At 46.1% G+C, this 27,158-nt stretch overlaps 1 protein-coding gene across 6 annotated transcripts in view; it reads left to right on the top strand.

Annotated features, from left to right (window-relative positions):
• The window catches only part of TLN2 (talin 2), a 450,537-nt gene that overhangs the window by 400,957 nt on the left and 22,422 nt on the right, over window positions 1–27,158 (top strand). For all 6 annotated transcript variants that reach the window (XM_079912034.1, XM_079912031.1, XM_079912032.1 and 3 more), the window contains 6 exons: window positions 2,955–3,121; window positions 4,062–4,245; window positions 7,635–7,760; window positions 7,962–8,078; window positions 10,260–10,445; window positions 14,759–14,866. In XM_079912034.1, coding sequence (XP_079768160.1) covers window positions 2,955–3,121; window positions 4,062–4,245; window positions 7,635–7,760; window positions 7,962–8,078; window positions 10,260–10,445; window positions 14,759–14,866 — 888 coding nt within the window. The remainder of the gene's footprint in view (window positions 1–2,954; window positions 3,122–4,061; window positions 4,246–7,634; window positions 7,761–7,961; window positions 8,079–10,259; window positions 10,446–14,758; window positions 14,867–27,158) is intronic.

Here is a 27,158-nt window from a genome sequence, read left to right as displayed (position 1 = left end):
CGTGTTGTGCATTGCATCCCTAGGACTTTCTGAAAACTGGAAGTTCGTGCCTTTAGACCACCTTCCTTCAATCTCACCACCACCCCACCCTACCCCACCCCCCTGCCATAACCACAAATCTGACCTCTTTTTCTATGAGTTTGATTGTTTTTTTGTTTTGTTTTCGTGTTTATTCAATTTATTTAGACTAAAACGAAAACAGTTCACCCATTTCTCCTACCCCTCATCCCCTGCCTCTGGCAAGCACCAGTCTGTTCTCTCTATCTATGAGCTTGGTGTTTGTTTTTGGTTTAAGATTCCACATAAAAGAGAGGTCATGCAGTATTTGTCTTTCTCTGACTTATTTCAGTTAGCATAATGCCTTTGATGTCCATTCATGTTGTGGAAAATGGCAAGATTTCATTCTTATTTATGGCTGAATAATATTCCATTGTGTATATGTACCACATTTTCTTTATCCATTCATCCATTGATGGACACTTGGGTTTTCTCCTTGTCTTGGCTACTGTAAATAGTGCTACAGTGAACATGGGGGCACATATATCTTTTTGAGTTAGTATTTTCATTTTCTTTGAATAAATACCCAAAAGTAAAATTGTGGGATCACATGATAGTTCTATGTTTAATGTTTTGAGGAACCTCCATACTGTTTTTCATATAGGGCTGCACCAATTTTTATTCCCACCAAAGGTGTGTAAGGGTTCACTTTCCTCTACATCTTTGCCAACACTTGTTACTTCATTTTGATAATTAACATTCTGACAGATGTAAGGTGATATCTCATTGTGGTTTTGATTTGCATTTCCCTGACAATTATGTGGAGCATATTTGCATGTGCCTGTTGGCCGTCTGTGTATCTTTTTTGGAAAAATATCCATTGAGATATTCTTCCCATTTTTAAAATCAGATTTTTTTTTTTTTGCTATTGAGTCGTATGAGTTCTTTATATGTTTACCAGATATATGATTTGCACATATCAATATTTTCTCCCATTCAGTAGATTGCCTTTTCATTTTGTTGGTGGTTTCCTTTCCTGTGCAGAAACTTTTTAGTTTGATATAGTCCCACTTGTTTATTTTTGCTTTTGTTTCTTGTGCTTTTGGTGTCCGTTTCATTGCAAAGACCCAAGACCTATGTCAAAGAAGTGACCAGCTATATTTTCTTCTAGGGGTTTCGGGTCTTACATTCAGGTCTTATATTTCATCCATTTTGAGTTAATTTTTGTGTATAGTGTACGATAATGGTCCAGTTTGATTCTTTTGCATGTGGCTGTCCAGTTTTCTCAACACCATTTATTGAACAGACTGTTCTTTCCCCATTGTATATCCTTGGCTCCTTTGTCATAAATTAATTGATCAGATATGAATGGGTTTATTTCTGGACTGTCTATTCCATTGATTTACGTGTCTTTTTTTATGCCATTACCATACTGTTTTAATTACTGTTGCTTTGTGATATAGTTTGAAATCAGAAAGCATTATGCCTCCAGTTTTGTTCTTCTTTCTCAAAATTGCTTTGGCTATTTGGGATCTTTTATGGTTCCATACAAATTTTAGGATTGTTTGTTCATTTTCTGTGAAAAATGCCATTTTACTTTTTTTTTTTTTTTTTGGCTGCGTTGGGTCTTCGTTGCTGCGCACAGGCTTTCTTTAGTTGCAGTGAGCAGGGGCTACTCTTCATTGCAGTGCGCAGGCTTCTCGTGGTGGCTTCTCTTGTGGAGCATGGGCTCTAGACATGCGGGCTTCAGTAGTCATGGCACGTGGACTCAGTAGTTGTGGCTCGTGGGCTCTAGAGCGCAGGCCCAATAGTTGTGACACACAGTCTTAGTTGCTCCATGGCATGTGGGATCTTCCCAGACCAGGGCTTGAACCCATGTCCCCTGCATTGGCAGGCAGATTCTTAACCACTGCACCACCAGGGAAGCCCCCATTTTAATTTTGATCAGAATTGCATTGAATTGCATACTGGTTTTGGTAGTGTTTTATACTACCAAACTACTATTTTAACAATATTCTTCTAATCCATGAGCACAGAATATCTTTTCATTTATTTGTGCCTTCTTCAATTTCTTTCTTTGATGTCTTGTAGTTTTCAATATACAGGTCTTTCACCTCCTTGGTTAAATTTATTCCTAGATATTCTGTTCTTTTTGATGCGATTGTAAATGGGATTGTTTTCTTAATTTCTCTTTCTGATGTTTGTTGTTAGTGTATAGACACACAATAGATTTTTGTTTATTGATTTTGTATCCTGCAAGTTTGCTGAAATCATTTATTCTAAATTTTTTTTTTTTATGGAGTCATCAGGGTTTTCTACATAAAATATCATGTCATCTGCAGGTTGTGACAGTTTTCCTTCTTTCCAGTTTGGATGACTTTTATTTCTTGTCTAAAACTTTTAGCTTTTCACCTTTGAATACGATGTTAGCTATTGGCTTGTCGTATGTGGACTTTATTATACTGAGGTGTGTTCTTTCTATACCCAGTCGGTTGAGGGTTTTTATCATAAACAGCTGTTGAATTTTGTCAGATGCTTTTTCTGCATTTATTAAGATGACTGTATGATTTTTACCCTTCGTTTTGTAAATGTGGTGTATCACATTGACTGATATGTGGATGTTGAACCATCCTTGCATCCCTGGAATAAATCCCCCTTGATCATGGTGTGTGATACTTCTACTGTATTGTTGAGTTCGGTTTGCTGATATTTTGTTGAGGATGTTTGCATCTGTGTTTATCGGGGATATTGTCCTGTAATTTTATTTTCTTGTGGTATCCTTGCCTGGTTTTGGTATCAGAGTAATTTTGGCCTCATAAAATGAGTTTGGAAGAGTTTCCTCCTCTTCTATTTTTTGAGCATTCTTTGCAGTGTTTCCTTTTTTTTGTAGTCTGAAAACCTATGGGTTATATTTTCTCCGTCTTCCACGCCCCCTGACATTTCCTCTCTGCCTATAGGTGTCCTTGGTGCTATCAGCTCTCCAAGCTGGGAACAAGGGGACCCAGGCATGTATCACAGCTGCCACTGCTGTGTCTGGGATCATTGCCGACCTGGACACCACCATTATGTTTGCAACTGCAGGGACCCTGAACGCAGAGAACAACGAGACCTTTGCAGACCACAGGTATGGGAGTGAAGGCTGTCCTGTGGGCTCCTGGATGGGGAGAGGTTCAGTATGGCCTGATGGACTTTGGAGATGCTGCCCAAGAGCCAGAAATGTGGTTATCCACTTTGATTTCAACAGGACGCTCAAGTGGGGGAAGTGACCCACGTAATCAAAATAAGTGCCTTTTCTCAACTGCAAACAGAGTTGTGTTCCAGCTTTGCCTCTCACAGCCTAAATCCAGTCTGCTCCAGCAGAGGATAGCTTTTTGATCTTTTTGCTTTCTAAGCTAAAAAGCTGTGCCCCTGATTTTTTTCACCATCCCTAGTAGGACTGGTAGTGGCCCAGGCAGGCATGTAGCTCTTACCTAAGTGAACAGTCAAGCTCCGAGCCTGCTGTCTCTCCCGGGCTCTGAGACTCTGCTTCAGAGGCTGGTACCAGGGTCTCGTTTGCTGCTGGAGACCCCACATATCCTCGCCACATGTCCAGCACCTTTCTTCCTCTCTCTTCAGCCCTAGGACTGGGCGGGGGAGGAGATTCCCAGTGCCCTGTCACCCCTTCCAGAACCCAGCCCCTTGGGCTGCGATGTCCAGGGCAAGGTCCCCTGACCCATGTGTCCTCACAGGTCTCTGTAACTATGAAGTATTTTCAGGGATAGTGGGAACCACAGGGAAGAAGCTACAGGGTGGGGGGAAGGGGGCCAAACTGATGAGCCTGAATCTTTAATTGAAGCTTTACCATTAATCGACTATGTGAGTTCTGGGCTGACTTTCCTCTCCTCTCTCCTAATTCTCTTACATGGAAGATGAGAGCCTCCTATTAAGGGAGGAGTAACGCATCACCTCTCTTCTTCAGTGGCCTTTAACAAAAGCCCGTAGAGGGGTTTCTTTTCCTCCTAACTACCAGCGACCAAGCTCTGCCCTTTGTCTCTCCTCCTCCCCACACTCTCCGCCTTTCTCAGGGAGAACATTCTGAAGACAGCCAAGGCCTTGGTGGAAGACACGAAATTGCTGGTTTCGGGGGCTGCATCCACTCCAGACAAGCTGGCCCAGGCAGCCCAGTCCTCGGCAGCCACCATCACCCAGCTAGCCGAGGTGGTCAAGCTGGGGGCCGCCAGCCTGGGCTCTGACGACCCCGAGACCCAGGTAGGTACGGGCGGGCCTCGTGGTCCCACAGGCACTGTGCGCCAGGCCTCAGAAGAAAGCAATGGCAAAATAGGAACTTTGGGTGTGGACAACATGTGCACGGGTGCGTCTGTGGTTTGGGGACTGGTAGGAAGCAGTCATCTAGGCAGGATAGTGGCATGGACTGTGGTGTGGCCGTGGCTATGGAGATAAGCCAGAAGATTTGAGAGGAGTCTATAAAGAAGACTCAGTCGGGCTTGGTAAACGACTGGACGCAGTGAGCGTTGGAGATGAGGGAGAGAGGGGAGGCCGGGAGGACTGCGCGTTTCAGGCTAGATCAGTGAATGGATGGTGGCTTCATGTACCCAGCTGGGGCTCCCTGGAGGGAGGGCTGCCCCGGGCTGAGATGCAGGTGAGTTCGCTTTGCAGCGTGTTGCATTGGAAGTTCCAGAGAGACTCAGGGAGAACAGGTGTGTAGGCTTGAGCCTGCTCAGTTTGGGGGATGTGGATGTAGGGGTTATTGGCCGACAGACAGTGACTGCATCCACTGTCTGTGGAAGGAAGAGGAGAAGGGATCAAGACAGAGCTGAGGAATCCACTATTTAGGACCATCTTCAGGAGAAAGAGATACCTAAGGAGACTGAGAAGCAGCAGCCGCTGGTAGGAGGAAAGCCAGGGGCCTGATGTGAAGAGGAAGGAGTGCTGCAAGCCACCAGAGAGGCAGCCAAGGCAGCAAGAAAGATGAAGGTCTGAGAGCCCAGCCCAGGGCCTTGGAGGGCAGTGGCCACCCAGCCAGGGCTGTGAGTGAGCAGTGGCCAGATGCGGGGGAAGGAAGGAAGCCAGTGTGTATAGACGCCCCACTTGAAAAGTTTGGCTCTAAGGGGAGGAGAGAGAGAGGAGCTGAGGGCCAGGGAAGGGCTCCGCGCTCTGTGACTCTCTGCTTTGGATTTAGCCACTTCGCTGCTATTACCTACCTGGTCCTTGGTTCCCCAGCCTAGACCATCAGCTCCTCAAGGACAGGATTCATGGTTTAGTGATCTTTGAAACCTACACACCAAGCACTGCTCTCACACATCGTAGATGCCCAACAGAGCAGTTCAGCTCTTGCTGAGCTAACAGCCAACCGTGGCCGTCATTGATGGATTCTCCCCACTCCCGAGTGCAAAACTTAAAAATCCCTCTGCTGTTTCAACCCCAGTGTGGTAAACACTTCAGTTTTCGCTGCTTAAACCATACTCAGTAAACAAGCCTATGCGGCCCATTTGGACACACTGGAGAGAGAACCTCCTACCATCCAGCGCCAGGGTTGATGACAGCTACTTTCCGGTGAGCACAGGGCCACCAGCTTTGCTCCCACATGGCTGTGACCCTTCCCTTCCTGATGTCCTCCGCTGGAGCGGAGCTCCGTAAAGGAAACATTCCGTCTGTTGGCTTTTTACTCCTTCTGCTGGCTTTCTCTTTGATAACATCAGAGCTCAGATTGGCTGCCTCCGGAATGCGAAACACTCACAGAAGTCTGCCTGGGTATTGTTCTTACCCCCATGGAGGAAGGAAAAGCTACAAAACGCCTCAGTGGGGATGGAACCCACACTTTCCCCTACCTAGTCCGGCTCAACTTGGAATGAATCAGCTGGGAGGATTTAAATCTTTGGATACAGAGAAACGTATCGAATTGCTTAGAGATTTAAACTCCCAAATGGTCTAGATGTCCTAGGGCCCAACTTCTTTTGAGACCGCCCGTGGGAGATGTCTCCTCAGAAAAGTGTGCCCACTCGCTGGTCGCTGTGCAGTGACCCGGGATGGGACAGTGTACGCCAGGTGTCAGCAGCACACCTGCCCGCTGCGCCTCCCTGTGGTGGTCCCCGCCATTAGCCCTCCCTCACGAGCCCCATCACAGCCCGACCTGCCCTGTGGTTTCAGAGGTTGGCAGAGGTCCCGTGCACCCTGTGGGTGAGAAGCCACGGGATAGAGACAGGGAGAGTTGGGAGGCTGGGCAGTCATGGCGTGGCTGTGCCTGCAGGTTCTGGGACGCTAGAGTTTCTAAGACGTTTTCACGTCCATTATTCAGTTGATCCTGCCAGCAGTGCAGTAAAGGGGTAGGGCTGGCACTGCTCACCCCATTTGTAGATGAAGAGCCAGGGCCATAGAGCGTCATACAGTGTGGAGGTGAAGACCGTGGCCCTTGTGATCACACTGACCAGAGTCTGAATCCCAACCTTGCCATTCCCAGCGTCTGCCGGTGTGGACACGAGCAACGTATTTCCCACTCACAATGGCAGTGATGAGGGTTAAATAAGATAACGTGCATTGTGCTTGGCTCGGCCCCTGGAACACTGCCCTCAACGAAGGGAAGTTGTTGTTCTAGAAGTAGGAGTTGTTATTGTAGCTGCTGGACCCAGAAGACTTAAATGTAATACCCAATATCATGTAATTCCTAAATATGCCTGGTACTTGAGATTCCAAGTGTAACACACAGAAGAAGTGGCCTATGGTCTCTGTTCAGTTAGAAGAGTGAAGATACTGTGTTCCATCCGGTGTTACATGGGTACACATCTGTATATTCACCCATTCTGTGAGTACTTGCTGAGTGCCCACTGCACGCCAGGTCCTGTCCCGAGTGCAGAACACAACAGACAGAAGACCCGGCCGGCCCTCCTACAGCTTCCATCCAAGTCGAGGAAGAAGACAGATGGTGTATAAGTGAATAAATAATAAAGTAATTCCACATACTGCTAAGTGCTATAAATAAAACAGGGCAAGCTGAGGGAGTTTCAGTGGGGGTGGGCTTATAGCTAGAGTGGTCAGGAAGGGTCTCTGAGGACATGACATTTGAGCTGAGACCTGAAGGATGGAAAAAGCCGGGTTCCAGACAGAGAGGGGAGCAAGAGCAGAGGCCCTGAGGTTGGAATGAGGGAGGATTTCCAACAGGGAAGAAAGACAGACCCACATGCCTGTAACATGCTGAGTGAGTCAGGATCCCAGGAACCAAGTCTGGGGATGCAGGTGGGCTGCCACGGAGGCCTTGCAGGCCAGGGCAGGAGGCTTGCGTTTTGTTCTCAGTGGTTTTGGTGACCAGTTCCAGGCACAGGTGCGTGGCATGGCGTCTCGGGGTGTCTGCTCAGCTGCCCTCATCCTTTCATAGGCAGCATGTCAGCAGAGCCGCCACCAAGGCGGTGTTTCTGAATATGCTACATCTAGCGGGGTCCCGCTCTCTGGCTCAGCATCTGACTTCCTTAGGGAGCTTCTTCAAGTCTGCAATCTGGTTTTCCCCCCAGCCTCGCATCAGAGTCTCCAAGGCTGGTTCCTGGGGATTCTCCTGTGCTGCAGGCTTGGGAGCTGCTGATGGAGAGCCTGCTCTTGGACTGTGCTCCTGGAGCAGCCTGCTCACCCGGGCCCATGCTGTCTTTCAGGTGGTGTTGATCAATGCCATCAAAGACGTGGCTAAGGCCCTCTCAGATCTCATTGGTGCTACCAAGGGAGCTGCCAGCAAGCCCGCCGATGACCCCTCCATGTACCAGCTCAAGGGGGCTGCCAAGGTAGAGTGGAGCCCCAATTAGGGGCAAGCGTGCCAGGGGTGCTGCAGTGAGAGATGCACGCTCGAGAGTATTGGAGGATGTGCATCTGAGCTCCTTTCTCACATAGAGGTGCTGGTACTCGTGGCATTAGATCTGGAACTAAAAGGAGGGATGGGACCTCAGCACACTCCCTATTTTCTCTTGACATCTCTTCCCATGCAGGTGATGGTGACCAATGTCACCTCCCTCCTCAAGACCGTGAAGGCGGTGGAGGACGAGGCCACCCGGGGCACACGGGCGCTTGAGGCCACCATCGAGTACATGAAGCAGGAGCTCACGGTAAGGAGCCGCCAGTCACCTCCCTCAGGCTCCGCATCCAGCAGCTGACCCCAGTGCAGCTTCTCTGAGACTTCTAGCATAAAGAGGTTTTACCTGGAACACCTGAGCTAGGGAGGCCCACTTGCCTGCCTGCTGGTACGTTTGTATCATGGAGACCCCATGTGAAACTGACCTCTGAGTTTGGCTAGGATCAATTTGTAATTGTAGTTAAATGAATTAATGTATGGCTTGGGACCATTCGGGTTAAATTCCACTAAAATTGCAGCATGAAACGAAAGTGCTCCAGAAGAGTCCTGGTAAAGGGAAAATTCAGTGTAGCCGCTTGCCCTCGCCTTGAGCTCAAACGGTGTATACACTGTGCAGCCACGTAGCCCCTGCTGGTTCCCGTTGCCATTGGCAACAGCTCACGCTGCTGCACACGTACGGATTTGGGAGTCTGAGGTTGGCTATTAGGAAAACCTGGATGCCTTTACCTGGGACACTTCCCTTTAACATCAGGCTTCCTTCTGTGTGAGGTGTCTGATCTCAGAGACACTGACCCCATGTTCGCTCTTACCTTGTTCCACCGTCGTAGAGCGAGGGTGTCCTGGTGATACACTATGATTGTCTCCTGTTCTTTTGATCCTGAGACAATTGTGGATTGAATCATCCTTATCCCTAGAAATAGAAATATGCTGAAAATGAGTAGTTTCAAACTGAGATTTCTTTTTAATGGGAGGTCTGATTCAGCTTCTCTTTCGGAAGAAGGCGTCTTTAGAGGGTCACCTGTGAGGGCCACAAGCCGCTGAAGGGCAGCAGTAGAGACAAGCAATTCTGTTGGGTTTTGCTGGTGGAGGCTCGGGTTCTCTTGTCCTGTTTTTAATGAATCCGACCTTGGTTGGTGTTGTGCTCAGTTCTCACATGGAGAAGAAACTAAAAAATACAGGCCTTAAGGCTGCTGCCTGGCGCTAACCTGCTTGCACGGGCTGGGGGCTTCTTACCAAAAGTCTGGACACACATTCTGACAGGTGTGGGTGGGCCTAATGGTGGCAACCGAAGCGATTTGAAATTTGGAGCTCTCTTGGGAAATTACAGACACATGGTCGACCTAAGTATACCGATGTGGTTTAGAATTGACCCAGACTGTGCATTTTCGTGGGCACAGGAGGTTTCCAAAGGAGCATGTGTCCCGAGACCCACATTAGTGTGGAGGGCTCTGTCCATGTTCATTCCACTGCGGCATTCAGGGGTGGCCCTGGGCGGCCTGACGGTAGCTGTTCATTTTTAGGGGAGTAGTGATGTTTAACGGTGGTTGGCACATGGCAGGGATGCTGGCTGGGTCCTCCTTTCTGCTTCCAGGAAGACTTCCCTGCTGAAACGTGGCTGCCTAGGGCAGAAGACAGAGCAGCCCCACCTGGTTCGGGATTCCTCGTGTACAGGGACAGCCAGGGCACCCATCACTCATGGTAGAACCATGGCAGATGGGCTGGAAGCAGAAACGGCTGGCTTGGCTGGCAGGTGGCACTTTAAAGTGGGATAGTCACTTACCATGGCTAATTTATTTCAGCTTCTCTAAAGGGGTGTGTGTGTGTGTGTGTGATTAAAGAATTCACAGCGTCAACGTGGCACACTCAACCTGAACACCTCCACACAATTAGGCAGTTATATTTGTAAGAAAGGCTAAGAATAGAAGAAACCGAACGCTTCATTTCCCCCAGCCCCACACTCTTTTAAAGAGAGAGAACTGAGTCCAGAGCAATGCATCCAGGTCAGTCGTGCCCTGGAACCAGCAACTGGGCTGCGGAGTTTCTGGGAACTACCGAAGCAGGAGCAGGAGTGGGCCAGGAGAACTGGGAAGCCGCACGACGCCGCCCGTACCCCACCCCGGTGGGGGTGAGTGGGTAACGAATACACACTGAGTGTCAGTTTCCGAAGGCAAACAAGTTAATGCTGTGGGTCGTTCTCCCTCCCCACGTCGTCCCCATGAATGCCGAGTACAGGTGTGTGAGACTTATGCACGCCGGAATCTTGAAAGCAAGAATGATATTACTGTATTCACATTTCTAATTTCCTGCCCTCTGACGGCTTCTTCCCGTGGCTGGCTTGGTTTTCAGACACTGAGCCGCAGCCGGTAGGGGAGGCATAAGTTATTTCTGTCCTTCCCTTTTTGATTTTTTCAGCACTTCGATTTCTAACTTCCAGGTATTCCAGTCCAAAGAGGTACCTGAAAAGACATCATCACCTGAAGAATCCATCAGGATGACCAAAGGCATCACCATGGCAACAGCCAAAGCCGTGGCAGCTGGGAACTCGTGTCGACAGGAGGACGTGATTGCCACCGCCAACCTGAGCCGGAAGGCCGTGTCAGATATGTTGACGGCTTGCAAGGTAAAGGCCTTGGCGTCGTTTGGGGTGGGTAGGGTAGTGTTCGTTCACGGTTGAGCTGTTGGGTTCAGTTTGGAGAGGGGGAGGGGCTGGCCACGTGTAGAAGGGAGCCGCTCGGTACCTTAACCTGTGTGTGTAATAGGCTACGCGGGAAGGCAGGTGTGCCCGTCAGCCCCCGGGAGGTGACTCTGCGGGCAGGTTTGTGTCTGAGAGGGCATGGAGTAGGCTTGCCGACCGACCCTCCCACTTTACCTCTCAGTTCTTCCTGAATAGGCGGACACCTTCTTCCAGGGGCTGTAGTGGAGGCCGCTCTGGCAGTAGTAAAGCGGGCGTGTGACATTTTGTTCCAGGCCCTTCAAAGGAAAACCACACCCCTTGTCAGCCTGCACCCTTTCCTGCTTCCATAGGTCAGCAGCCATTCTGCCCCCGGAGGGGTGTTACCATAATTGGGTGAGGCAGTGAGTGAGAGGAACCAGACAGAACGTCAGGGATCTGCCTTTTTGCTCTCTGTGCCAGACGTCTTGGAGCAGCTCCTCTGATCCTTGGGGAGACAGTGGGGGCCACTGCCCTAAGCCAGTGCTCATGGAAGGAGCTGGGGAGACCTGAGCTTTATGACCTTCACTTTATTTTTGATCTGTTAAGCCAGAGAGCCGTAAGAGCCTCCCATTGAGCACCTCCACCCCAGCCCTCCATCCTTCTAGGGACAGCTGTGGCCCAGGGACCCTGACTTCTGCTCCATGATGGACCGATGACCCCCCTGCCGTGGTGGGCAGATGGGGCTGAACCACAGAAAGGGAAGAGCAGCTGTTGCAGCTGGGTGTCCTCAGCAACAGGGCCCTTCTTTGTGGTACAGTGAGTTGTGGGGAGAGCTGGTGCGGGGTCGGACGATGGCCTCTCAGGTTCCTTGGTAAGGGTAGGGTGGGCTGGGGTCCCTGGGCAGAGGCAGGGGGAGGCAGCCAGGCTGAAGGGCTGGGTGTGGGGAAAAGCACCGCATTTCCTGGTCTCCTGGGTGTGGGGGAGGGTAGAGCATGGGGAACAGGGGTAGGCGGGGGGCGGGGGGGGGGGCAGAGGGCGGCAAGAGGGTTGGGCCACCGTCCTGAGGACCGAGTGCTCTGGGCCCAGGAGTTTAGACTCTCCTGAGGCCACAAGTACAGTTTTGATGCGCTCAGTGGAATCTGCCCTGGCAGAAGCGATAATTCCCTGAAGGGGTTACGGCCTCCGTCAGAACAGTATTTACCAGGGACTTCCCTGGCAGTTTAGTGGCGAAGACTTAGCCTTCCAGTGCTGAGGGTGCGGGTTCAATCTCTGGTCAGGGAGGTAAGATCCCACATGCCACTGGGGCCAGGCCAAAAAAACAAAACATGAAAAACAGAAGCAATATTGTAACAAATTCAATAAAGACTTAAAAAATGGTCCACATCAAAAACAAACAAAAAACTCTTAAAAAAAAAAAAAAGAACAGTATTTACCAGCCAGATATGGCCTGAAGGCCACCATGGTGTATATGCAGGGCACCTCATAGTTTTGGAAGGGCTGGCGTGTATGTTCTGTCGTTCAATCCTAGATGGGAAGGGTAAAGGAATTCTCCTAATGTGAGCTTGCCAGAAAGGGCATGCAATAAGGACATATAGAAAGCCAGGGATGCCTACTGGTGGGTCAAGAAGGAACCCTCTGTGCCAAGCAGAGGGCCACGTGGCCATATTTGAACACCACCTTTGGGGCTGAGCAGGGCAGAAACGGAGGTGCAGTAGGTCCCATACTGACTCATCAGAGACAGGATTACGCTAATTGCTCCAGTGGGGATGCAGACTTCCCTATACCCTAAGTTTATTCTCGTGTCTGTTTCTTTCTCGTCTTCCTTTCATGTCCATACGTCTATGTCAGATACAATTTTATATCTCTGATTACAATTAATGTTACATGACTGTTTCTGCGTTACTAGCAGTCATTATAACTGACTCTTTATTGACCACAAAATACTCTGGTAATGAATATACTCTTTCCCCCACTATCAGATACTTAGATTGTCTGCAGTTTTTTTTAAATCATCAGCTTTACTGCAGTGAACATCTTTGGGTATATCTGTTTTTCCTGTGCCTTGGATGATATCCTTAGGCAGGCTCCCAGAAGTAGAATTAGGAGGTCAAATGGTGTGACATTCTAATTATTGCTCGATTGCTCTCCCCAAGGGCTCTACCAGGTTAGAGCCACCAGCCGTGACCAGCAGCTCCCGCACAGCTCTCAAGGAGGGCCTTGCACGTTACCTGCTGGAGGAGCATCATAGCCCTTGTCTTCCCCCAGTGGTGTCTCGTCGAACCAGACATGGGCTCTGTCCTCACACTTGGAGACACGGGGGCGAGGCTAATTAAAACGCAGGAGGGTAGTGTATATATGTCCATGCCACTCTCTCGCTCCGTCACAGCTTACCCTTCCCCCTCCCCATATCCTCAAGTCCATTCTCTAGTAGGTCTGTGTCTTTATTCCTGTTTTACCCCTAGGTTCTTCATGATATTTTTTTTTTTCTTAAATTCCACATATATGTGTTAGCATACAGTATTTGTCTTTCTCTTTCTGACTTGCTTCACTCTGTATGACAGACTGTAGGTCCATCCACCTCACTACAAATACCTCAATTTCGTTTCTTTTTATGGCTGAGTAATATTCCATTGTATATATGTGCCACATCTTCTTTATCCATTCATCTGTGGATGGACACTTAGGTTGCTTCCATGTCCTGGCTATTGTAAATAGAGCTGCAATGAACATTTTGGTACATGACTCTTTTTGCATTATGGTTTTCTCAGGGTATATGCCCAGTAGTGTGGGAAGCAGCCGCATAGCACAGGGAGATCAGCTCGGTGCTTTGTGACCACCTAGAGGGGTGGGATAGGGAGGGTGGGAGGGAGGGAGACGCAAGAGGGAAGAGATATGGGAACATATGTATATGTATAACTGATTCACTTTGTTATAAAGCAGAAACTAACACACCATTGTAAAGCAATTATACTCCAATAAGGATGTAAAAAAAAAAAAATAAAAAATTAATTTTAAAAAAACGCAGGAGGGGTTAAAGACCTGGCCCGTTACTCCTCAGATGAATACAACCAGGCTCATAAGTGACAGATACTGGCCGCTCGAATTATCCCCACCCCTCTTGGGGTGGTTTGGGGGGTCAGGTAAGCGGAAATTTCCCAGGTGTTGCCCCCAACAGCTCCCAGTCCTGGGGAGAGGGATTTGACTGGAGGGAGCATGGAGGCGGGTCACGCTTCCCCTTCTGCCTTGACCTTTTATCCTAATGTGTAATTTGTATTTGTCCTGACTTGTGATTTATTTGCAGTTTTCTATTTTTTGTATTCTTGTAAGGCCCCTCGAGTTCTTTCCAGAGTGAGGTTGTAGAAGGAGGAAAGGCTAAATGGGTAGGGTTGCCAGACTGAGCAAATAAAAAGCAGACCACCCCATACTTATGCTAAAAGTTTTCATTGTTTATTCGAAATTCAAATGTAACTGAACGTTATGTAGTTCATCTGGCAGCCCCGTGAATGGGCGTACCATCTGAAATGATATCTCACGCATGACTCAAGTGGGCAGGTCCCAAGTACAAGAAAAAAGGGCCAGATGCTGTGTTAACCATATGTCCTGGTCTGCTTATCTCAACGTGTATGATGCGAGATGAGTTATTTGTGGCACCTTTGAGGGTGCTGGGGAGCTCACTCTCTGAAGGTTCCCAGGAGCCAGTGAGCCCTGGTCGGGAGACTCACTGTGATTGCAGTGTGATCAGGTCACAGAGTGATGAGCCTGTGAACAGAGAGGGTTCTTCAGAATACTTCACGCTGCAGGAGTGAGAGAGGCTGATCCTGTTAAGCTGTAAGCCCTCTGCTGTAAGCCTCTTCTGTAAGCCCCAATCATGAATCTTTTTAGCACACGTGGAATTTCTTACCTTTCAATAAAAGATGCGGTGGGGGGGGGGGGCATGAGGAGAAAGGAAGGAAAGAGGGGCCAGATTCACTTGCTTTTGTCTGCCTTCCAGGCACTAGAAAAAGCAAGACACAAAGTGTTGTCAGAGAACCTGCAGTGCAGATAGGTGGGAGGTATCAGGAGAATGTGGAGGAGAACCCCTCCTCTCTCCAGGGAGGCAGGGAAGGTTTCTCAGAGAGGTCACTGAAGGTAAAACAGGAGGAGTTCCAGATTCCAGGTCTCCTGCCTCTGGGTCTTGGGCTACACAGCACTGCTGGGCAAGTGACCCCACCTGGCTGCCTGGTCCACTTGCCACCTGGCTCTTCCTGTTTTAAGATGTCGATGTTCCTTTCTCTCTCCAGCAAGCATCCTATCACCCCGACGTCAGCGACGAGGTGCGCACCAGAGCGTTGCGGTACGGGACGGAGTGCACCCTCGGCTACCTGGACCTTCTGGAGCACGTCTTGGTGGTGAGGAGGGGCATGGGCCAGGCCAGGGTTGGGGAAGAGCTGATCCAGATGCAGAGCGTCCTTTCCTCGGGAAAACCCCTCTTAGAGCATCGCGCAGGCTCCACTTGCGAGGCTGGGACTGGACTGAGCTGAAAAGCCTCTCATATCACACTACCCCAGCACACAAGATACAAGTGTAGTCTGGAGGGAGGTGCAGTTCGAATCCAGAGGAGCCTGGCTGTCTCGTTGCACCAAAGAGGCAAGACCAGCCTGAAAGAGCGGTGGGTAAGCAGAGTGAGAGGTGAAGCAGGTGGGACACACAGAGCCACCACTGAAAACAGATCAGGAGGTCCGGTCAGGAAAAACCCCAGTCCATCCTGCAGGGGCCAGGAAGGCTCCTAGAAGAGCCAGGCCAGCATCCGTGTTAGAAACATCACCAGTGCTACAGGAGACCTACTAGCCTCTTGCGATTTCCCCCAGTCCTCGAACCAGTGGCTTAGACCACATTGAGAATATGTCCAGTTCCATTTGTCTGATGACCTTCGAGCCTGCCATGCCCACACGGAGCTGGGTTAATGTGGTGTACATCTGTCCCTGTCTAATCCTGGGAGCCACGTTTAAAACTGGGGAGTTCTGGGAGAGAGCTTGTTCAGGAGTCAGAGACACCCCAGAAGGTGTCTCTTCTAAGTGTCCCTTCACTGCCCTTGCTCCTTTCTAAACCTAAAAGAAGGCGATCCAACAGGGCACTTTCAGATACACAGCACATGAACCTCAAAGATTATTAAGCCTTTCATTTGCTCTGCATTGACATTTATCTCTTTTTGTGCAACCACGTGAGGCTAGCAGGGAAAGGGAATGATCCAAGACCCAAAGAAGTTTGGCCCCTTGGTTGAGGTCACCCAGCTACTAATGACAGACCTGAGACCAAGTCCCAGCTCTGCTCATTCTAGTATTTCACTGCCTTCTCCTTAAACTGAAATTACCTTCCGATGTTAAGCATTTCAGGTCTTTTAAGGGAACACTACTTTTATTCTTCGCCCAGGTAACCGTGGTCATTGCAAAAGAATATCTTTTGAGAGAGTGGCCAGTCTGGGGTTACTGACATTGGGCTCCCAAAGCCTGAACGCTCGTGAGTAGAAACCAGTGTATTGCTCGTGGGCCAAGGAGAAAACATCTTGGCCAATCAGCGTTCGCAGGCACGAGCCTCCCCAGCCAAGCCAGCTTGTCTGTGTTGGGATATGAGGTGTTCAGCCCGTGAGCATGCATAGCAGGAAATTCAGCGTAAGGAGAATGAAGCCAGCAAGGCTTCCACAAGGTATCTTTTTCTTGATGGGACCATCTATTCTAGGCACATGGGATCTTGTGACATCCGAACATTCGAAAGGAAAATAGCTTAGGTTTAGAATGCTTGAATTCAGATCCTGGCTGTGCCAAGTAAATAGTTGCATTACCACTGTCTTATCCGGGCTTCAGTTTGCTCAGATGTTAAGCCGCTGATTAAGGATTAAGTGAGGCTGTGGGGAGTCCAGGGCTCTGGCTGAGCTCACGTCTGCTGCACGCTTCGTTAAAATCCTCCTGGAAGGTGCCAGTCCTGGCTGAGCAGAGGTGCAGGGCTGCGGCAGCAGTGCCCTCCTAGCTTCCCAAGTGGGGGCTCTCCCCCAGCACCCATTTTTCCTTGTCTCTGTCTCTCATGCTTTGGTCTTCATCTTGTTCATTTGATACTGGCATCCTCCTATTACTCCCATGAAGGATCCTCACCTCACCCCTTTCATCCGGTTCCATTTCTCAGTTAAACCGTATTTTTTCCCCGCTCCTGTGTTTGTACCTGTGGCGCCAGTGTCGGTAGGTGCAGGCCCCTGCACACATTGGCTCTTGGTGAGCCGTTTAACGAGGATGTCCTGCGTCGGGGTCCACTTGCAGCGACGCCAGCTCCCCAAGTTGGGATGGAAAGGAGGCAGCAGCCTTCAAGGCGTACGGTGGAGTGAAGGTCTCGGGTTTCCCTCCTCTGCGCAAAGACAGCTTAGACCGGGGAGAGGAGTTCTGTCTTCATGAGGAAGGGCAGGTGCCAGCATTTGTCTTGAGAACCTTCTCCCAGGGGAGAAGGAGGAGGGAACCCTCAGAGGGTCCCCTTCTTGACCTCAAGCCACCTTTAGACCCTCTCTCAGTATCTGGGAGGCAGGTGTTGCATCCACCAAAGCACTTCCTCTCTCCACCTCCGCCCCTCTCCATGCCCACCGCATGTTGGTGAGCAGAAGAAGACAAGGCCTCCCGAGGCGGGTGTGGGTGGGTGGTTGGCCTCTTTGCCCCAAAGGAAGCTGAGGTGTCCGGGGCCTCTGTGGGAAGGCCTAGGAGCCATTCCCAGGATACACACTCAGAGACCCCAGCTTTACAGCCCCTTAGTTACTGTGCCAGGCATCAGGCCTAGTGATAATCAGCAGGTTCTTCTGGAACAGGAGGAAGGGCACATACCACAGGGAGACCCCACATCACGTGTGATTTGGGAGGTTTCGTGTGGGACCAGAGGTTGGCAGTAGGGGAGCTACCACTGCCTTCTTTTCCTGGACCCAACAAGAGCCATTGCACTTTACAGCCAGATGTGCTTCCCTGATGCATCTTCCGTTATGAGTTCTTCCTGGTATTTACTAAAGAAACAGGACTCTGAAGTCTTACGTGTTTGCACACCGAAGTCGGTTGATTGTGTGGTGGTTGATGTGTCTGTTAAAAGGCTGCCACCTGAATTTCCTTTCATCTTCCTCTACAGTTATTGTCATTGTAACTCGTAATTATGGCAATAATATAAATATCCTGTTTCTCCATAGCTGTTCTGAGATTTACGGTGTGAAAAATGCTGGTGCTAAAACGAAATCATTAATAGGAAGAAAAGCTAAATGACATGAAAACTTTTTTTTTTTTTTTTGCGGTACGCGCGCCTCTCACTGTTGCGGCCTCTCCCGTTGCGGAGCACAGGCTCCGGACGCGCAGGCTCAGCGGCCATGGCTCATGGGCCCAGCCGCTCCGCGGCACGTGGGATCTTCCCGGACCGGGGCACGAACCCGTGTCCCCTGCATCGGCAGGCAGACTCCCAACCACTGCGCCACCAGGGAAGCCCGACATGAAAACTTTTATACAGCATCCAGAATTTGTCTCATCTTTTACAAGAAAGGTTTTTCCCTCTTTATGGTGACAAGTGCTGATGGTTCATCCAAGTAGATAAGAATGAAATCGCATCAAGTATTTGTTCATATTTTTATTCTTGTCTCTTTAGAGACCTACACATACTCTTTGAAGGGTATTTTCCAATAAAAATATAGGAAGGAGACATCCAGGGGATTATCATAAACATGAAAAAATACCAGTTCCTAACTGAAAACGGTAGAACCTCTGTGACAGCGTTCTGTCCCCTAAGCTGCAGACATTAGCAGTTTCCTTGGGCCTGCAGCTGAAAATAAGCTCACAGTTCCCATCAAGAGCCCTCACTCCTTCTCCAAAGCAGACTTGAAAGAAATCTGGACTAACATGAGGCTAAATACGAGGAAGATTGTTCCACATACGAGGACCATGAGCCATAAGACCGCTTAGGACAGAGCTGGTAGAGACCCGAAAAGAAATTAGGGAAATGGAGACGCACGAATACGGAAACTAGTGTTCACTTCTGAGGGACCTTTGACAGAATCAGAAAACGAAAGCCAAATTGACAATTTAGAGAAGACATCAGATGTATGTGGAAATTACCTTTAAGGTAGAGGGAAAGAATACTAAGATTAGCTATTTGAGGGTGGTGAATAAAAAAGCACTTAAAGCCAGAGATTTTCACACGCACGCGCGCGCGCAGACACACGCACACAGTATTCCCCATTCTGCCCTCCTCCTCATTCACTGGTCTTCACGCATGTCATCAGATGACCACAGTACCTCCATCCTGAAAAGAAAGTCAGCCGACATTGGAACTGTAACAGGAGATCCTAGGATGGTCCTCCTGGATCATTGTAAAGCTGACTTCTCTTCTTAGCTGACCAGAGAGAATTAGTAAGATTTCTGAAAGCTGAAGAAAGGTCAGATAATTGTCCAGTTTTCACTAAAGGGGAAAGAGAAAAGTAGAAATTAAGGTTTGGAGGAAGTGTCCAGCAATTTAGAGGAATAAATTGAGGTCACTTTCAGGTAGTCCAAGGTGGTTTAGCCATCTTCTTTAGGGGCCGCTTTTCTTAAATTTGGACACGTGAAAACGTGGGGGAAAGTATGCTACTTTGGCCTTGTTCAGGTCAAATATCCTAGAGCCAAGGATTCTTCACCTTTTTTGGCTGGTTTGTATATTTTAGTTTTACTTTAGAAAAAAATCTTAAAACAGAAAACCATATCAACATTTGCGTGTCTACCATCTATAATTAACTAATTTTGTTAAATAATATTTTGTCTTATTTGGTTCAGATCCTTATTTTGTAAGAAGTCTCTCAATAATAATTAATTTTGTATCCTTTACCAATACCATCCTCCTTTTTTCTCTGTCTAGGCAGAAATAACTATCATGATTTCAGCTTTCTTAACCTTCGTGGATCTTGGGCCCCCTTGAGCTAGCTAAAAGCCCATTTCCTGCCTCACCCTACCCTCATCAGAGAAACATCAGCACATAAACACAAATGTCCTGTGAACTGTTAAGAGGGTTCCCAGACCCCTAGCTGGAAAGTTTGGGAATTTAGAAACTCCAAATCGAGAGGAGATTGGGGATTTGGGGATTTTTTTTTTTTTTTCCCTTGAGAATCCAGTTATCAGTCTCCAAACAATGGGATCTAATTTAGGCAGAACCCCGTCCTTGCTGCCCTGGGAGCTGCTTTATGAAGCTTTAGACGTGCCCATTGGAGCAATGCTGGCCTTCTGCGTTTGCTGTTGGCTGGTTTGTCATGGAGGATTTCTACTGCAGGATGAAAGGCAGCCACTTGGCCTCTGCAGTAACCACAGATCAATATTGCTGCTTACCCACAATATGAGGTCTTTGACAGGGTTAAAATTACCGTGGCTTCCAGTAGCAGCACTTTAATTTCATTCTGGCTGTTGCCTGCTATGAGAAATCATGTTGACTTAATTGCAGAATAAAAATAGAACTCCTTTGCTCTCCTGCCTTATTTAAATAGGGTGCTTTGCCATAGGGCCGTTCCCTTTCTTAGAGCCAGAGTGTATACAGAGTGGTTTTCTCCCTCCATCAAGGCTCATGCAGCTCAATATTTTGCAATCCAAAAATGGGCAGAAGACCTAAATAGACATTTCTCCAAAGAAGATATACAGATTGCCAACACGTGAAAGAATGCTCAACATCATTAATCATTAGAGAAATGTAAATCAAAACTACAGTGAGGTATCACCTCACACCACTCAGAATGGCCATCATCAAAAAGTCTACAAACAATAAATGCTGGAGAGGGTGTGGAGAAAAGGGAACCCTCTTGCACTGCAGGTGGGAATGTGAATTGGTACAGCCACTATGGAGAACAGTATGGAGGTTCCTTAAAAAACTACAAATAAAACTACCATACGACCCAGCAATCCCACTACTGGGCATATACCCTGAGAAAACCATAATTCAAAGAGTCATGTACCACAATGTTCCTGGCAGCACTATTTACAATAGCCAGGACATGGAAGCAACCTAAGTGTCCATCCACACATGAATGGATAAAGAAGACGTGGCACATATGTACAATGGAATATTACTCAGCCATAAAAAGAAACGAAATTGAGTTATTTGTAATGAGGTGGATGGACCTAGAGTCTGTCATACAGAGTGAAGTAAGTCAGAAAGAGAAAAACAAATACCATATGCTAACACATATATATGGAATCTAAAAAAAAAAAAAAAAAAGGTTCTGAAGAACCTAGGAGCAGGACAGGAATAAAGACGCAGATATAGAGAATGGACTTGAGGACACGGAGAGGGGGAAGGATAAGCTGGGACCAAGTGAGAGACTGGCATGGACTTACATATACTACCAAATGTAAAATAGATAGCTAGTGGGAAGCAGCCACATAGCACAGGGAGATCAGCTCCATGCTTTGTGACCACCTAGAGGGGTGGGATAGGGAGGGTGGGAGGGAGATGCAAGAGGGAGGGGATATGGGGATATATGTATACATACAGCTGATTCACTTTGTTATACAGCAGAAACTAACACACCGTTGTAATGTAGTTATACTCCAATAAAGATGTTAAAATAAATAATTAAATTTTAAAACATAAAGACAGAAGTCTTTTCACCACTCCCCTTTGATGATTTCAGTGAATCTCCCTACCACACCCTTAAGTTTTGTTTCAGCTTTATTGAGGCATAACTAACATATACAAGGAACACATATTTGAAGTGTACGATTTGAGGAGTGATATCTGAATATGTCTGTGAAACCATCACCACAATCAAAACGATGAATATATCCGTTATTCTTCAAAATTTCCAAACAACCACTAGTCTGCTTTTTGTTATTACAGATTTGTTTGCATTTTCCAGACTTTTATATAAAAGCAGTCATCGGGCCTGTACTCTCCTTTGTCTGGCTTTTTTCACTCAGCATCAGTAGTTTCAGTTCCATCCACATTGTTATGTGTACCAATAATTTGTCCCCTTTTATTAAGTAGTATTCCACCATATGGCTATGTCATAATTGTTCATCAGAACACCTGTTGATGGATATTTGCGTTATTTCCAGGTTTGATGATTATAAATAAATCTGCTACGAACATCCTATATAGAAGTTTTTCTACCTATATGATTTCATTTCTCTTGGATAAATACCTAGAAGTAGAATAGTTATATCATAGGGTGGGTATATTTTTAACTTCTTAGGAAACTACTAAATTCTTTTTTAAAGTGGTTATTTCCACCAGCAGTATATGAGAGTTCCAGTTTCTCCATGTCCTTGTTAGCACTTAGAGTGGTCAGTGTTTTTAATTTTAGACATTCTAGTGGGTATGTGGTGGTATCTTAATTTCCACCAAGGGTTAGAGGGCATTTTGTGACCAATTTGTCCAAGACACTAGGAATGCTCATTCCCAGGTCAGGCGAGGGTGCTAACACTGGACCAGACCCTGTTAGTAATAACCAAAAGGGTCTGGACCATCTGTCTTACTAGTCTGTTATGGTCCAGGAAATGGTTGCTTCTTCCCATTTCTAGAGTTGTGCGTTGACCTTATGGAACTATATATTTGGTCAATCATTTCAAGTCACCTACTCATCCTCAGTTTTATCTGAGGCTCAGTCACACATTTGGTAATGCAAGAAACAATGATCTTGTAAAATAGGCAGAATACAAGTAAGATAGCTGGTAACATTAATAAGGTCATAAGTAAGTATTTAAGCTGAGAACTTCCACTAGGTGCGGCCCAGTATAGTATCTGCCCAGATCATGTAAACAGTCTATTCTGCACCAATCGCTGTCTTTAAGGAAATCATATATTGATATTGTACCTAAAGTTCACCAAAGATTTCTACGTGTAAAGGTGAGTGGTGGGTCATCGTGACCCTTTGCAGGATTGAGAAAGGAATGTTATCTTCTAAGGAGTTACGTGACTGGTGTCAGAAGAAGAAAAATTGGTCTTTAAGATTGAGCAGGTATTTCTGCTATTGGGAAGGTCTGTTAACACGTCATGCAGATGCACAAGGCACACTAGAGGGGAGGGAGGAGGCCAAAGGGCAGAGAAAAAGTATTATGTTTAAATTGTTCTTGTCTTGCCTTAAAATGTGAATTTTTATTTCATCAGTCAGATATATTTTCTGCAGATAGTTTCTCTTAGGGTGTCACCTGTATTTTCATTTTCATAACAGTGTCTGGCGGGGGGAGAAAAATGTATATTAAAAAAGAAAGAGGCTTCTCTGGTGGTGCAGTGGTTGAGAGTCCGCCTGCCGACGCAGGGGACACGGGCTCGTGCCCCGGTCCGGGAAGATCCCACATGCCGCGGAGCAGCTGGGCCCGTGAGCCATGGCCGCTGAGCCTGCGCGTCTGGAGCCTGTGCTCCGCAACAGGAGAGGCCACAACAGTGAGAGGCCCGTGTACCGCAAAAAAACAAAACAAAACAAACAAAAATAACCCAAAAAAGAAAGAAAATGACAGCAAGGCAGAGAGTTGAGAAAACAAAAAAGTGCAGATAGAACTCGGATAAAAATGAAAGTAAAATGAAAATATGTCTTACATATAAAATATTAAACATTTAGGATGAACTGAATGTTTGCAAAGGTTATCGAATTATTTTCAGGATTATACCCCAGTGTGGGGAAGAAAATAATCTTCCCTCTACTCTTCTGAGTTCTTGCCGGAGACCTCGTGTAATAAGACAGATTAACAAGAGAACAACAAAAGTTGATTCACATGGTGTACCTCATGGATAAATGGAAGATACCCAGCGGAAAAATGGGCAATTCCCAAGGTAGCCTAAGGCACCCACTTAAATACCACTTTCAGGCAAAGAAAAGAAAAGGTGTATGTGGTGGGAGGAGGCTGGTTACAGGAGGTGGCCAGGAAAAGCAGGGTTAACTAGGGTAAGGTTGTTAGCAGGTTTTAGAGCCTTCATCATCTATAAGATTCTCTTGTGATTTTCTCTCAGGCTTCTCTTACTGGTACAGAGGGGGAGACACCCTTACAAATGGAGATTTCTTTTATAAATGTGAATTACCCTTTCAAAAGAGTAACTTTCCTGTTTTCAGAGCATCCCCCGTGTCTGATTTTTCTCAAAATAGTCAACTTAAAGCAATCTGTATGCCAAAGAGGCATATTTTGGGGTGACATACTTTGCTACCCTTCACCAGCCTCCTTCTTTGTCTTTCATTTGCCTGCCTGATTGATTCTCTTCTTGTTAACAACCTTATTGAGATATAATTGGCATATGGCAAAATTTACCCAGTTAAGGCATACAGTTTCTTGGTTTTCACTATATTTAGAGCTGTACACCTATTACCATAATAATAATTTTAGAACATTTTTGTCAACCCAAAAAGAAACCTCATGCCCTTTAGCAGTCATTCCTCATTCCCTTCATCCCCACTCCTAGCCCAAGGCGAACACTAATCTTTTTCTTGTCTCTGTAGATTGCCAATTCTGGACATTTCATGTAAACAGAATCGTATAGCATGTGATCTTTTGTAATTGGCTTCTTTCACTTAGCATAATGTTTTTAAAGTTCTAAGACATAAACTTTCAAATTCCTGCTTTTTTTAAATTAATTTTTATTGGAGTACAGTTCCTTTACAATGTTGTGTTAGTTTCTACTGTACAGCAAAGTCAATCAGCTATACGTATACATATATCCCCTCTTTTTTTTATTTCCTTCCCATTTAGGTCACCACAGAGCACTGAGTTCCCTGTGCTATACAGTAGCTTCTCATTAGTTATCTATTTTATACATAGTATCAATAGTGTATATATGTCAATCCCAGGCTCCCAGTTCATCCCACCCCCCTTCCCCCCTTGGTATCCATACGTTTGTTCTCTACGTTTGTGTGTCTATTTCTGCTTTGCAAATAAGATCATCTATACCATTTTTCTAGATTCCACATATATGCATTAATATACGATATTTGTTTTTCTCTTTCTGACTTCACTGTATGAAAATCTCTAGGTCCATCCACATCTCTATAAGTGATGCAATTTCATTCCTTTCTATGGCTGAGTAATATTCCATTGTATATGTGTACCACATCTTCTTTATTCATTCCTCTGTTGATGGGCATTTAGGTTGCTTCCATGTCCTGGCTATTGTAAATAGTGCTGCAGTGAACATTGGGATGCATGTGTCTTTTTGAATTATGGTTTTCTCTGGATATATGCCCAGTAGTGGGATTGCTGGCTTTTTAAAGTTTTAAAGCATAATATATGTGTTTTGTCCCCTATTTAAGAAGCTAAGATCACAAAGGTTATTCTCCTGTATTTTCTTCTACACAGTTCTAATTCTTACATTCAGGTTTATACTCCATTTCTAGTTCATCCATGCATATGGTGAGGAAAGGGTCAGGTTTATTTTCTTACCTATGGCTATCCAATTGTTCCAGCATCCTTTGTTGAAAAAATTGTCCTCATTGAATTAAAGGTGCTTTAGCACCTTTAATGAAAATCAGTTGACTATATGTGTGAATCTAGTTCTGGACTCTTTTCTGCCCCACTGATCTGTATGTCTGTGCACCAATATCCTGTTGTCTTGACCACTACTATAACTTTATAATGAGTCTTGAAATCAGGTATTCTAAAACTTACAGCTTTGTTCTTTTTCAAAATGGTTTAGCTATTCTAGGTCCTTTGTATTTTACATACATTTTAGAATCATCTTATCGATATCTTAAAAAAAAAAAGCTTATTGGGGTTTTGACTGGGATCGTGGGGAGATTTGGGAATAATTGATCTTAATAGTCTTCTAATCCAAGAATATGGTATATCTCTCCATTTATTTAGGTCTTCCTTAATATTTTCAACGACATTTGTAGTTTTTAGCATCCACATCTTACACATCTGTTGTCAAATTTAACAGTATTTAACTTAACAGGTATTTCATGATTTTTTATGCTACTATAAATGGTATTGCTTTTTTCAAAATTCTCAATTTTTTACTGCATATAGAAATATAATTGATGTTTGTATATTGACCTTATATCCTGTGACCTTGCTTAACTCATTTATTCTAGCTTTTTTTCCCTTTTTTTTTTTAAACAAATGCCTTAGAAATTTCTACATAGGCATTCATGTTATTTATGAACAAAGACAATTTTACTTCTCCCTTTCCATCTGCATGCCATTTATTTCTTTTTCTTGCCTTGCTGCACTGGCCAGGAATACTAGTACAATACTGATGGAAGTGTGAGGATGAATATCCTTACCTTATTCTTGGTCTTAGGGGAAAACACGCAGTCTTGCACCATTTACTGTGAGTCTCCCCATCATACCTTTAACTCCTTGCTTATTCACGTTGTGTTGACCACTGTAGCAAAAGCAAATAGCAAAGCCTGTGGACTCCTTTGCTCTTTAGTCCCAGAGCTGTAGCCATTATTCACCTAGTGGCCTTACAACATGTATTGTTTCAGACAAATACAGTACAAGCCTTTTACAGTTAGGTAGTGGCAAATGCCCATTTGATCTAGAGCAATGGTTTACAACTTTGGCTGCAAATGAGAACCGCCTGGAGAACTTTTAGAAATTCTGGTGCCCAGGCCGTACATCGGACCAATTCCATCAGTAGTCCTGATGGAAATGTATACTGTATTAAATTATGTATTAATTTGTACAATCTTACCACAGCTCTATAATGAAAGGACTGTTTGTTGTGCTCATTTAATAGATAAGTAAACTGAGGCTTAGAGAGAAGATAAGTAACTGGACCACTGTTACTGAGGTACATTGACTCTAGAACCTACCCTAAATTCAGTTGCCTGCCAACTGGCTGTGTTAAAAAAGTAAAAGGCATCTAACCCCTCCCCTCCACCTCTCCATGGTTCTGGTGATCTTCTGGAACTAGTCTAGGATGCCATCATATTAGGACTTGTCTCCAGTAGTGTGTTGGTCTGTTATTCATTCATTCATTTGTTCACTCATTCACTGGTTTGTACTGAGTTAATATCTGCATGGTGCTATGTGTAGATAGGTCCTAGGGTGAGGGAATGAGAATAACAGAGCAGCTGAACTCAGAACAGTAGCAAATATAAAATTTAGAAGATTGCAAGAGGAAGGAGGGTAGGGAATAGAGCCTGGGAAGTGGTTGCTCAAGAATCTTTGACTAATCAGTTCAAGTGTGTAACATAATGTCTTCTATGCACTGGTGTGTCTGGGGCTGGTCAGTGTGTAACCCCAATAAAGAAGATGTGGCACATATATACAATGGAATATTACTCAGCCATAAAAAGAAACGAAATTGAGCTATTTGTAATGAAGTGGATAGACCTAGAGTCTGTCACACAGAGTGAAGTAAGTCAGAAAGAGAAAGACAAATACCGTATGCTAACACATATATGTGGAATTTAAGGAAAAAAATGTCATGAAGAACCTGGGGATAAGACAGGAATAAAGACACAGACCTACTGGAGAACGGACTTGAGGATATGGGGAGGGGGAAGGGTGAGCTGTGACAAAGCGAGAGAGGCATGGACATATATACACTACCAAACGTAAGGTAGATAGCTAGTGGGAAGCAGCCGCATAGCACAGGGAGATCAGCTAGGTGCTTTGTGACCGCCTGGAGGGGTGGGATAGGGAAGGTGGGAGGGAGGGAGACACAAGAGGGAAGAGATATGGGAACATGTGTATATGTATAGCTGATTCACTTTGTTGTAGGGCAGAAACTAACACACCATTGTAG

Source organism: Stenella coeruleoalba, assembly GCF_951394435.1.
Source record: "Stenella coeruleoalba genome assembly, chromosome: 2".
Classification (NCBI taxonomy): domain Eukaryota; kingdom Metazoa; phylum Chordata; class Mammalia; order Artiodactyla; family Delphinidae; genus Stenella; species Stenella coeruleoalba.
Note: the sequence above shows the minus strand (reverse complement) of the source record. Positions and strands in the feature narration are given on the sequence as shown.